Genomic DNA, 12,522 nt, shown 5'->3' with positions numbered 1-12,522 from the left:
GTGCTGGCCACCCAGGTGTTGACACTGAAGTGGGCAGGCAGGCACAGTTCCCGTGAGGCCCTGGAGAACCTCTCCGGCCCCCTTGTCTTCTGTGGAGCCTTCCAGCCCCACGAGCCCTGTTGGCAAGCAAGGGCCCCGTGGGTGTGGGGCGCTGACATCATTGACTTCACCTCCGAGCTGTTCCTGTGTGACGCAGCTGGCGGCCCTGCTGCCCCAGCGTTCTGCGCCCGGGTCTCTGCTACGCTCATGGCCGCGCGAGGAGGAAACACCAGGGGTTCCAGGTTCCCTGTGTACCGGAAGCATCGAGTCCCGTCTTCACGGGGGGTGCTCGCTGTGCCGCTGGCGGCTGAGTGACCCCAGGGAGCTGTCACAGACACGCCCTGCCTGGGGGAGGATGGGCCCCCAGGGAGCAGCTCTGGGCAGGGAGGCAGGGACATGGAACTGAAGGGGGCGTTGGGACTCAAAGTTCCCAAATGGTCGTCCCAAAATCCGTTGTAAAGCAGAGTGAGAGAGCTTCCATTCGCTGGTTCGCTCCCCCAAATGGCTGCAACAGCCAGGGCTGGGCCAGGCCAAAGCCAGGAGCCCGGCATTCCATCCAGGTCTCCCATGTGGGTGGCAGGGGCCGTCTTCCGCCGCCTTGGGGTGCATTGCAGGGAGCTGGATCACCACATGGAGTGGCAGCGGCAGAAGCGGCAGCCGCCTCCCCAGAAGGCTGGCACTTCCCAGAGGTCTCTCGGGGCAGGAGACAGGAAGGGCAGTGAGGCCAGGAGGTGTCTGTCGTGGGGGAGAGGAGGGGAGCTGGGCTCTGATGACCATGAACCTGGAGTACAGCCTCCTGCTGGCTGCCTCAGTTGCCTACCAACGTGCGCTGGCTCACCAAGGTGCACGACCCAGCGTGGGAAAGAGCCCCGACTGGTTTTTGGGTCCCTGTGGGAGACAGGTGGGTGTTGTGAGCTCCTTGCTGGCTGTCACGGGAAGTGGGGAAGCAGCTTGCCCGGCCAGAGGCTGTATAAACAGCCCAGGCCTCCTGGGAATCGCTGGACGTCCCATGCACATCGCGCACTCGGGATGAATGTGCTCCGATCCAGCTCTGCTGTGGCCTGGGAAAGCAGTGGGAGATGGCCAAGTCCTTGGGCCCCTGCACCTGCGTGGGAGACCCGGAAGAAGCTCCTGGCTCCTGGCTTCGAATCGACCCAGCTGTGACGGCCATTTGAGGAGTGAACCAGTGGATGAAAAACCTCTCTCTCTCTCTCTTCACCTCTGCAATTCCACCTTTCGAATAAATAAAATCTTTTTAAAAATGGGGGTTGGGGGAGTGAATGGCTTTAAAAAAAAAAAAAAAGTTCCGGGTTGTGCACAGCCCAGGAGGCAGCTAGCAATGACTTAGGGACCAGGTCTCTGCTGCCCCCGTGAGACACCCAGACCCAGTTCTGGACTAAGTGGCTTGGCCCGGCCCAGCCCTGGTGGTTGCGACATCTGGGGAGTGGCCCAGCGCATCTCTCTGCCTCTCAGATAGAATGAAAGCCCGCGAGACCCTGACACCTGGGATGCAGGTTCTCCGAGCTCTTCCGTTACACGCTCGGTGTCTTGCTTTTTTACTTTATTTTTCAGATTTATTTATTTGAAAGGCAGCGTTACAGAGAGGCAGAGAGAGAGGTCTTCCATCTGCTTGGCCCGTCTTCTGCTGCTTTCCCAGGCGCATTAGCAAGGAGCTGGACCGGAAACGGAGCAGCCGGGACTCGCACCAGCGCTCACATGGATGGCGGTGCTGCAGGTGGAGGTTTATCTCGCTGCCCCACGACCCCAGCCCCCTGCCTAGATTTGCTTGACAACTGACTAGAGGCCTAGAAATAAAGTAGAACTGGAGGGAATGCAAAATTATTCAAAAGGGCGGGGCCTCCGGCCGCTCAATCTGTCCCCTGGCTTGTACTGTGGTCCTTGCCCCCGGCACTGCTCCAGGGGACGGGCTGTGTGGCGGTGCCACGCCCGGGCTGGGAGCCAGGGGGCGCTGGCTTCAGTAGATGAGGGCAGCCCAGCTCCCAACAGCCGCACCCACAGGGGTTTACAGAGCCCGCCCCTGAGCTGTGCTACCTTCTTCCTCCACCAGGGGGCAGAAGCGGGCAGCCCAGGTCAGCCACCGGGACAAAGGCTGAGCCCAGCCCTGGGCTAGGGTGGAGAGGGGGTCCCTAAGGGCAGATCCCAGGCCTGAGGGGTTCTGGCTCCTGGAACACACGGAGCCCTACTCTCCTGGCTTCCCGGGCAGGTGTCCGCCACCCCCAGACCCACAGGGCCCTGTGCACCGGCCCCTTCCTGTGGTTTCCTGGACCTGCAGCGGCTGGCCTCTCCCAGGTTGCCAGGGCATCCGGAGCTCCGGGGTCACCCGTGCAAGGGAGGGGGGAGGTGGTCCCAGCCACGCTGTACACCTGGTGGGGCCGCCGCTGGGCAGGTGCAGGCCAGTGCCCTGTGCTGTCCTCGATGCCCCTCCCCTCCAGGAGTCACCTGTGCCAGGTGGGGAAGGGCTCCAGCTCCCAGACGAGGGCTCCTGCTGTCGCCGCTATTGCCCCCTACCCCCGGCTGTTGGCCCCTCCTTCCATCTCCTTACTCACCAGTCCCCTGGGGCATCTCTGTCCCTGTTCACCTGTGCCCCGTGTCCTCTGTGTGTGTCTCTTCACTCCCCAGATGCCCCCAAGATCCAGGGCAAAGCCAGGTGGCTGAACTCCATCCGGGGCCCCTACATGAGGGGCAGGGGCCCAAGCACTTGAGCCGGCCCTGCCTCCCAGGTGCACGAGCAGGGAGCTGGATCACAAGCGGAGCAGCCGGGACTCGAACTGGCGCTCGGAGGCGGGATCCCGGCGTCACAGGCAGCAGCCTAACCTGCTGCGCCACAGCGCCATCCCGTCTGTGCCTCCCCTGCCCGCCTCTCTGTGTCACCGTGTGTGTGTGTGTGTGTGTGTGTGTGGCGGCCGTTCCTCTGGTCCCTGCGCGCCTGTCCCCGCCCTCACAGCTCTCTGTCACCCCCTGTTCGTCCCCGAGCCTGTCCGGCAACACAGCGGATGTGTGAGGGGGAACAGGAAGTTGCCGCAGCCGCCTGGCCGCTGCCTGCTAGTGTGTGTGTGTGTGCGCGCGTGGCGCTGGCGACCCCCGGGGCAGGTGCGTGGGCTCGGGATGCGCCGGCCGCAGAGAGCGGCCCCTGAGTCTCAGGTGAGCCTTCCCCAGGGGGGCGCGGGGCCCCCAGCAGACCCCGCAGGAGCAGCTGGTGGCTGGGGCGGCCAGGGAGGGGCTCCATCCTCAGCCCTGGGAAGACCCCAGCCTCCCCCTCCCCCTGCCTGAGACCCGTGAGGGGCGGGTGGGAGCCCAGGCCAGCAGCCACCCAGGCTCTGGAGCCTCACTTTTTTCATCTGTAAAATGGGTCTCGACCTCCCCAGCGTGGGCCCAGGCCGGGTGGAAGGAGCCATCCCTGGCGCTGGCCGGGGCGGGGGCTGAGGGGGTGTCTGTGGACAGGTGGCCCTCGCTGGCCTCTGCTTCTCCCCCCATCTGTCCTCCCACCTGGGCCTGAGGGTCCAGACCGCCGTGCCACCTGCCACCTCCCCTGGCCCTCACAGCACCGCCGCCAGCCTAGGGAAGGCCCGAGACCATCGGAGCCAGAGTCGGGCCCCCAGGCAGCGCCCAGGGCTCTAAGCCATGGTGGCCTCTCTCCCTGTGCCCCACTCGGCCTCAGTTTCCCCAACTGCAGCAGATGGGACAGAATGGTCCCCAAGGGTCCTCCTGGGGCGGGGGGCTCCTGTCGCCCGAGGGCGCTCCCACAGTGGGCCTTGTGCAAACCTTGTTCATAAGAAAACTGCCCACTTCCCGGTGTGCTATTTCGGCCTTCGGAGCCTCCCCTCTGTGGTGGCCTCTGGCCCCGCCCTACCTCGCCCTGCCTGCCCCCTGGGGCCTGCTCAGGGCCACTGGGCCACCCCCTTCTCCCGCCACCCCCACCGTGCTCCGCGGCCCAGAAACAGAGGGAGAGACTCCGAGGAGATAGATCAAGCGTGTGAGTGTCCTTAAGGTTTCTCTCTCTCTCTCTCTCTCGATTTCTTTATTTATTTGAAAGGCAGATGATGGAGGAAGAGAGAGAGAGACAGAGAGAGAGGTTGGGTCAGGCTGGAGCCAGGAGCCAGGAGCTTCATCCGGGTCTCCCACGCGGGTGCAGGGCCCCAAGCACTTGGGCCATCTTCTGCTGCTTTCCCAGGCGCATTAGCAGAGAGCTGGATAGGAAGTGGAGCAGCCGGGACTCGAATCCACACTCATAGGGGATGCCTGCGCTGCAGACGGAGGCTTTACCCTGCTGTACCACAGCCAGTGCCGGGCCCAAGCTAGCCTCTCTCTTTAAAATACTGCATGTAGTTTTTAAACTCCATGTCAAAAGGGGGTGAAGGAGCCTGGCGTTTGGGGTCGCCTGTCGTGGTCTGACTCTCAGCTTTGTGCCTTGCTCGCTGTGTGACCCTGGGCACGGCATGCACCTCTCTGAGCTGCCTTTGCTGCCTCGGTGGGCTGGGAGGCCGTCGGGGCACGGGCATGGGACCTGGCAGGGGAGGCGAACCGTGCGTTTGCACCTGCTCTGCAAGCCCCAGGGCCAGCCAGAGGATCTCAGCGCTGGCCTCACGTGACAAACCCGCAGGGTGACTGTCCCCGCTCCCCCTGCCTCACAGAAGTGGGAGGGCCTGCCCCAGCGCTGGGCGGGTTCTGCCCGTCCCAGGGCACCAGGAAGTGGCCCTGCCCCAGGAAGGCAGCCAGATCGGCCGCCGGGCCCCTGGCACAGCCACGCGTCTCGGGCAGACGGGGCCGGGCTGGGGCTGTCGCGTGTGTCGTGGGTGTGTGTGCAGCCCAAGGTTTGTGGGCTTTTTGTTTAGTTACACAGAGAGGGAGGGAGACACAGAGAGGGAGGGAGACACAGAGAGGTCTTCCAACCGCTGGTTCACTCCCCAGATGGCCGCAACGGCCGGGGCTGGGCCAGGCCAAGCCAGAAGCTGAGAATCCAGTCCAAGTCTCCCACGTGGTTGGGTGGGTGCCCCACCGCTTGAGCCATCCAGCTGCCTCCCAGGGTGCCCACTGACCAATCAGGAGCCAAGCTGGAACCGGCACCCTGGTGCCCTGACGTGGGGTCCTCACCGCTGCCCCCCAACACCTGGCCCTCCCCACAGAGCAGCACTGGGCAGGCCCATTTCACAGATGAGACCACTGAGGCTCTGGGGCACAGGCAGTATTTGGCCCAGGAGACCGCCCTCCAAGACCAGGGGCTCCCACAGTGGGAGACAGACAGGGGCAGGGGCAGCAGGGGGCAGGGCCCAGAGGCGGGGGTGGGGGAGAGCTGCACCCTGCAGGGCATCACCCTGGCTGGTGCGGGGCGTGCCAGTCACAGGGCCGGGACTCACTTGTTCCCACTGACTCACGGCTCCAGGGTGAGACATGGGACGACCCCGGGATTGGCCAAGCCCAGAGAGGTTGGAGGATCGGCAGCCAGGGTCCAAACATGATGATGGCCCAGGGTCTGTGGGGTGCTGGATCAGGCAGGTCCCAGGAGCAGGGAGAGAAGGCAGCAGCCCTGAGGCCCAGTGGGGCTGGGCTGGAGTGGGGGAGGGGCGGCCCCTGCTCACAGCCCCCTCCCCCTGCAGCGTTCCAGGTGGGGAACATGAGCAGCCAGACGGAGCTGCTGTGGCTGGGGGCGGCGCTGCTGCTGCTGCTGCTGCTGGCGGCCGGCCTGTGTGTGCGCTGCTCCCACTCAGGTAACGCAGGCCTGGGGTGGGATGGACGGAGCCACAGCAACCTGTGCCCTGAGGCCTCCTGGGCTGTGGTTGGTGCAGCCTGTTTGGAGGGGTGGAGTGTGGCTGTCCCCAAGGAGAGTGGGTCTGGCTCATGGGGAGGGGGCTTCGGTTTTGCAGGGTTCAGTGTAGCGTCTGGGGCTGGGAGCAAGGACTGGGGGGCAGGACTGCCTGTGGCTTCTAGCTTGCAACATGGCGGTGGGGGAGGGGCACTTCGGCCCCCAGGTCCTGCTTGAGACCTGCAGAGAGGGGAGCCGAGGTGGGCCCCAGGACGCCTGCTGACCCAGACCTGTTCTTGCAGAGCCCAAGAGGCTGGAGAAAATCTACCAGCAGAGGAGTCTGTGAGTTGCCTCAATGTCCCCTTCATCCGCACCTCCCTGTCACCGTGTTCTACCGGGTCCCCAGCTCGCCTAGGTCCTGCCCCAGCCAGCCTTGGGTCAACGAGGGTTCTGGGAGACGGGGACGCCTGGGCTGTGTGGGACAGCCTCTCTCCCCCTGCCCCCTTGCCCAAGGGCGTCCCTGTGGGTCCAGGCTCCTGTGTCCTTGACCTCTGAACCCAGGCCTGGGGTGCCCACCAGGGGAGGAAGGGGACAGGGACCCTGGCACAAAGCGGGATGCAAACACTCCCTGGGAGTGGGGATGGGGCGGGGCAGGTGGAGGGAGGGGACCGCCCCTGGGCTGGAATCATCCCCAACCCCCTCACTGCTGGGTCCCGGAGCCGCCACCTCCACCCTCAGGCCCTAGAATCTCAGGGCTGCAGCCCAGCCCACAGACACTCCCACCTCCCTGCCGATCTCCAGGGACCAGAGACCCCCCCCCCACAGGTCCTGTGATCAGGGGAGGGTCTGGGGGCAGAGGAGTGGCCCAGGGAACGGGGTGGGGCATCAGGGCACTGGGTGTGAGGCCACAGGCAGCAGCCCCTCCTCACAGTCACCCTGTCCCCTCAGCCACCTCCCTGTCCCTGTCCCCTGTGTCCTGGGCTGCGGGCGGCCAGGCCTCGGCTCAGCACAGCCCCGTGTGTTTGCAGGCAAGAGACTGCCCAGAGCTTTGCCGTGGCCCGAACCTATTCCTGTGAGTGCCTGGAGGGCTAGGGGGCGGGCTGGGTCCCCACCAAAGTACCCTCTGTCTCCCCTCCCCCCAAGCCTGAGTGGGCCAGGCCTGGGCCATGCTGCTGGGCTGGCTCCCCCCACCCTCCACCGCCACTGACTCCCGCCCTCCGCTTTGCAGTGGTCAGGCCGGTATGGGCCAGGCCCCCGGGGGACACGGGCCCTGACCAGGCGTCCACAAGGTAGGACGGAGCCCCCCCCCAACCCCATGTTAGGTCCCAAACAGGAAGCAAAGCGGGAAGGTACCCTGAGCCCAGGCCCAGCCCCCACTCCCCGGCCAGGCCCCAGGCTGAACTTAGGGGCCCACCAGCTGGGTGGGGCTGCAGCCGGGACCCCTCTTCCACGCCCTCCCCCCCACTTCAGCCCCCCTGCCCCCACCCTGCAGGAAAGACAAGCTACTGGAGTTCTCGCCCAGCCTTGAGGGTGAGTGACTCGGGGCAGGAGCTGGGCCAGCCTGGCTGGGGCTGGGCTGGGGCAGGTGCAGAGCAGGGGAGGCCTGGGGGCCAGGGGAGGCGCGAGCTATGGCTGTGGGCCACTCTCGCACACGCACAGACACACCCCCTGCAGAGGGGCCCAAGAGCACCCGACAGGTGCGTGTTGGAAACACCTGGGCTGGCTGTGGGGTTGCCAGAGGGGTGGGGAGAGGGGAGTGGTGAGCCGGGCTTTTCTTCCAGAACCTGCATCCCCCAGGTACCAGGACTCGAGCAAAGGTAGGTCGGCTGCGGCGGGGGGCTGGGGCCTGCGGCAGGGCCCAAGGCCCAGGGTCTCAGCCTAACTCCCACCTCCCCCTGCAGAGGGCAGAGCAGAGTCAGAGGCCGCGTCCCTGTCCCTGTGAGTGCCCTTCTCCCCCGGGCCCCCACCCGCCCCTGCCACGCCCCTTCCCACCCTGGGCCGCAGTCCCGCCCTGCTCTGGGGGAGGGGCCCTGGAGAGGGAGATGCCACCTGTGACAGCCCCCGGGAGCTGTCCCCTTCGGTCACCCAGCAAGGAGGCACGGCCCTAGGGTGGCTCAGGGGTCCAGGGAAGTGGAGAGGGCGGGAGTGGGAGGGGAGAACCGAGGGGGCCCCCACGGGGCAGCCCTGGTCTCTCGGAGCCCCAGGCAGGCCTGCCCGGCAGCCTGAGCTGTGTGTTTTCCTGGCCAGACGCCCCATTACCGCCGACTATTGCAACTGGGGGCAGCTCCCGCGGCCCCAGGAAGGTGAGGCGACGCCGGGGAGGGTGGACAGGGAGCGGGTGACACGGGGGCAGGGTCGCAGTGCGGGCCCCGGGAGAATGCAGGGCACAAGACTGGGTGCACCTGCACCACTGGGTGGTTTGGGCAGAGCGGCAGGCAGGGCCAGGTTGGGGGCCGGGCCCCTGTCCTCACGGTCCGGGGGTGCGGAGGGCCAGGGGCGCAGGGCAGCGGGAGGAGGAGGAGCCAGGCCCCGCCCCCAGCCCGGCCGGCCCCGCCCCTCTCTCGGGCAGAGGACGACGACGCCGGCTCCTACGAGAACGTGCTCGTCTGCAAGCAGAGGACGCCTGAGTTAGGTGAGCGCGCCTCTGCCCCCCCCCCCGGCCCCGGGCACGCGAGCTGGGCCGGGCTCAGCTACACGCGTGAAAACCAAGGTCCCCACGGCCCAAGTGTTCTGGGAGGAGCCCCATCAGCTCCTAGCACCCCAGGGCGTCTCTCCCTGCCTCCCCCCAGCCCCGACCCCCTCCCCGCCTCCGCTGGCCCTGAGACCCGGCAGGCCCCGCCTCCAGCCACGCCCCCGCCGGCCCTGAGACCCGGCAGGCCCCGCCTCCAGCCCCGCCCCGCCGGCCCTGAGACCCGGCAGGCCCCGCCTCCAGCCCCGCCCCGCCGGCCCTGAGACCCGGCAGGCCCCGCCTCCAGCCCCGCCCCCGCTGGCCCCGAGACCCGGCCAGGCCCCGCCTCCAGCCCCGCCCACGTGGCCTCCTTGCAGGCGAGGACTCAGAGGACTATCAGAACTCGGCGTCCATCCACCAGTGGCAGGAGTCCCGGAGGATCATGGGTACGTGGCTGGGAGGGGCCGGCCTGGGTGCTGGGCGGGGTCTGGGCGCGGCTGTGACCTCTGCCGGGGCTCCCACCCAGGGCAGGCGCCGTGGCACAGGCAAACCCCAGACACGGGACAGGCACACCGCGGCCTGCTCCCACCCCGTGTGGCTATTTCCTGTGGGCCCTGGGGAGGGGGCAGTGACCTCCCGTCTGCCCGCTGCTCCCCAGAGCAAGCAGCGGCTCCCCTCCCGGTGGGGAGTCCCGACGAGGACAGCGGGGAACCGGACTATGTGAACCAGGACGCGGCGGCACCCAGAGCCTAGGCGAGCCCGGAAGGAAGGTACAGCGCCCGCTCCAGCTGCTCTGGGCCGAGCCCCCCACAGGGAGGGGGCAGAGAGCCCGCTGGAGGGACCATGGTGGGTGTGGGTGGGAGGCTGCTTCTCAGAAGGGGGCAATCTTCCCCAGCCACCCCTTCACCCACCTGTGGGCTGGGGGCCCCTGCAGCTGGGGAATCCCGGGGTGAGACTTGGGCAAGCGGCAGAAGCTCCCAGAACCCGAGTGCTTGCTTTGCTGCCTGCGATGGGATGCAGTGGGCCTGCAGGAAGCCAGGGCAGGCTGGGGACAGACAGGCCAGGGGGGCTGGGAGGGGACCGTGCTGTGACAATGGCAGGCCAGGCTGGTGCTCCGGGCTCACACACCCACCCTTCTTAGGGTCACACTTAAAGCAAGCGGAAGAGGGGGCAGTCAGGCGTGGCTGCCCAGGCCACGGCCACGGCCTGGCACCCAGTGGGCACCTGCATTCACCGGGCACCTGCTAGGGCCGGGGCCGGGGTCAGGGACCTCAAAGTCTCTGGCTCCTTAGAACTCACACATGGGCAGGACAGGAAACAGAAATGCGACAGGCGAGGCGGCGGGCAGGGGGTTTCCCTGCTGATGGGTCTCGTGGCGGGGAAGGGGGCAAGGGGGTGAGGGCAGGGCAAGGGGAGCCCTTTACGGAGCTCCCTTCCTCACGCCATCTCGGGGGAAAGGCAGCCAGGCAGAGGGCACTGCCCCGAGCCCCAGGTGGGGGCAGCCCCACAGGGAGGTGGGCCAGGCGGGCGGGCCTGCTGGGGTCCTGCTGCGGATTCGAGGCTCCTTACCCCTGCTGCCTGCGGGACGCAGGCCAGCGTGGCCTCACCGCGAAGCCAGGGAGGACCCGGGCACCAGCTGCTCTCTGAGCCCAGGGTGGGTCATGATGGTGGTGGAAGCCGCGGGGTGGGCAGCTTGCAACCTGTCCTCCGTGCCTGCGGGCTTTTCCAGACATTGCTGAAAAGGAGAACTTGAACTTGGCCATGTGCTGAGCACAGCACTGAATGCTGCCGTGGCCCCTGTGGTCGGAGGCGCTGGCCTGTGGTCAGCGCAGCTGCAGTGAACACACACAACCACCATTCCCGTTGCTCAGGACGACGGCCGTTTGCCTGGATCTCAGGCTGTCTGCGTGTTCTGTCACCTAGGGGTGACTCCCGTACACAGACGGGTGGGCGCGGGTTAAATGCCAAGGCTCCACCTTTTTAAATTTGCATTTTATTTAAAAGGCAGAGAGAGCGAGAGCGAGAGAGAGGGCAAGAGAGAGCTTTTATCTGCTGGTTCACTCACTCCCCAAATGGCCGCAACAGCCCGGAGCCAGGAGCTCCTTCCAGGTCTCCCTCGTAGGTAGCAGGGACCCAAGCATTTGGGCCATCTTCCGCTGCTCCCCCAGGTGCATTAACAGGGAGCTGGATCAAAAGTGGAGCAGCCGGGACTCGAACCGGCGCTGGGATGCTGGTGCTGCAGGCCGGGGCTTTAGCTGCCACGCTGCAATGCTGGCCCCACCGGGCAGGGTCTTGACTGCTGCACAGAGCATTTCTTTTTAATGAACCATTTATTTGAGATGCAGAGATGGGGCTAGCCTCTCCCCACCGATCTATTCCCCAAATGTCTGCACCAGCGCTACTGGGAACCAGGACCCAGGTCCCTGACGTGGGTGGCAGGGAGCCAAGTGCTCCCTGGGCATGCACCAGCGGGCAGCTGGAGGCAGGAGGCTGGAACCCAGGTGCCCTGCTGTGTGGGAGGCGGGTGTCCTCACCAGTGCCCTCATGCCAGGTCAGGTGCCCGCCCACCTCAGGCAGCTTTTCAAAGGCAAAGCGGAAGTGTCTGGATTATGGGCTGTTTGCCAGGTGGCTCTGGTTTTCAGCCGGAGCGCAGGGAGACAGCTGAATGCTGGCCCCAAACCAGCTGCTCAGGTTCCCCCAGGAAGGATCCGTCAAGGCCAATGTTGCCCTTATAACAAACTCTTCCTTTATGCCGCAGGAGCCCAGGGCCGGAGCCCAAGAAAGCACAGACCTTCGGGCCCCCACCATGGCCACATCTGAGACGGGAACGGGCAGGTGCACGTGGAACCTCCACCCTGATTGGAGCCACCCCCGGGGGCGAGGCGAGGCGGGCACCTGGTACAGAGAGAACCCAGCCCCTGTGACGCTGGGACCCCCCAGGACTTGGGGCGCACTGCCCCCCGCCCCCGCCTGTGTCTGACACCATACGCACTGGGCCCTGTGTCCCCCCTGGCCCTGGCTCCCAAACCCCTTACTCCTGTTGGTGGCTGGGTTTTTCTCCCCATGGTCCTTAAGCTCAGTTAATTTATACAGGCAGAAGTGTATTCAGTATTCTGCATTTCAGGGTGACCTGTCTCACGAAGCATTACCAGCCTGTCCCCACCACGTGCGCGAGGGGCACCCAGCTTCCCTCTGCCATAGAAGTCTTGGCTTGTGTAGGCCATCAACCGCATCGCCTTGGCCACTTGTGGGGTGCCAGGGCTCGCAAAGACAGGCGGGCAAACACACACACACACACACCCTGGGGGTCTCCTCCACCAGGGGGCTGTGGCTCCCCCATTTCAGGGACAGGGACTTCCGGGCCACACAGCTGGCTGTAGCGTGCCTGTGCGGTGGAAATACCAGGCAGGGGACTAAGTCTCCGAGCGTCACCAACCGCAGCCTAACCTGAAGATTCTCCCGTGGCAGTGGTGTTGCCCTGTTTCCTTCCGCTAGAAACCCCGCGAGATCAGGGTCAAGGTTTGCGGCCAGGGGCCGTGCTGCGGGCAGGAGCGTGTGCCTGGAGCCCAGCCCTCTTCCCTAAGGGGTGCCACAGATCCCTTCTCTATGAAATCCATCCAAAGATGCGCCTAAAAGCCAAGTGCTGGCCACCTGTCACTCCAGGCCTGATGCCCCGAGCTCACACGGAGACAGGAGCCTCCACCGCGGGGCCGGTGTTGTGGCACAGCCGGCTAAGCCACATCTGATGGTGGCCCAAGTACCGGTCCCTGCCCCCCGCATGGGAAACAGATCCTTGGCTCCTGGCTTTGGCCTGGCCCCCGGCCTGGTTGTTGTGGCCATTTGGGGAGGGAACCAGAGGATGGAAGACCTGTCACTCTGCCTTTCAAATAAAACCGGAACACTAAAAAAGAAAAAGGCTTCTAGCATGACTCGAGCCCGAGCAGGGGTGTGTGTGGGGGCTCAGGGGTCTCCAGTCATCCCCAGAGAGGAGTCCTGCATCAGCTGCCGCAGCGGTGGGAACCCCACACCTGCCCGGGCCTGGTGCTCCTCACCT

General features: G+C 65.9%; 1 protein-coding gene across 1 annotated transcript; it reads left to right on the top strand.

Annotated features, from left to right (window-relative positions):
- Positions 1-3,153: 3,153 nt before the first annotated feature.
- LAT2 (linker for activation of T cells family member 2) lies at positions 3,154-12,372 on the top strand. The gene is made up of 13 exons (XM_062180140.1): positions 3,154-3,201; positions 5,655-5,765; positions 6,103-6,142; positions 6,829-6,872; positions 7,029-7,089; positions 7,293-7,330; positions 7,582-7,617; positions 7,702-7,738; positions 8,048-8,103; positions 8,370-8,432; positions 8,846-8,914; positions 9,127-9,238; positions 11,227-12,372. The coding sequence occupies exons 2-12, from the start codon at positions 5,672-5,674 to the stop codon at positions 9,219-9,221; spliced, it is 633 nt and encodes a 210-aa protein (XP_062036124.1). The 5' UTR covers positions 3,154-3,201; positions 5,655-5,671; the 3' UTR covers positions 9,222-9,238; positions 11,227-12,372.
- The last annotated feature ends 150 nt before the right edge of the window (positions 12,373-12,522 follow it).

This window comes from Lepus europaeus, chromosome 21 (genome assembly GCF_033115175.1).
Source record: "Lepus europaeus isolate LE1 chromosome 21, mLepTim1.pri, whole genome shotgun sequence".
Taxonomy (NCBI): Eukaryota; Metazoa; Chordata; class Mammalia; order Lagomorpha; family Leporidae; genus Lepus; species Lepus europaeus.
Note: the sequence above shows the minus strand (reverse complement) of the source record. Positions and strands in the feature narration are given on the sequence as shown.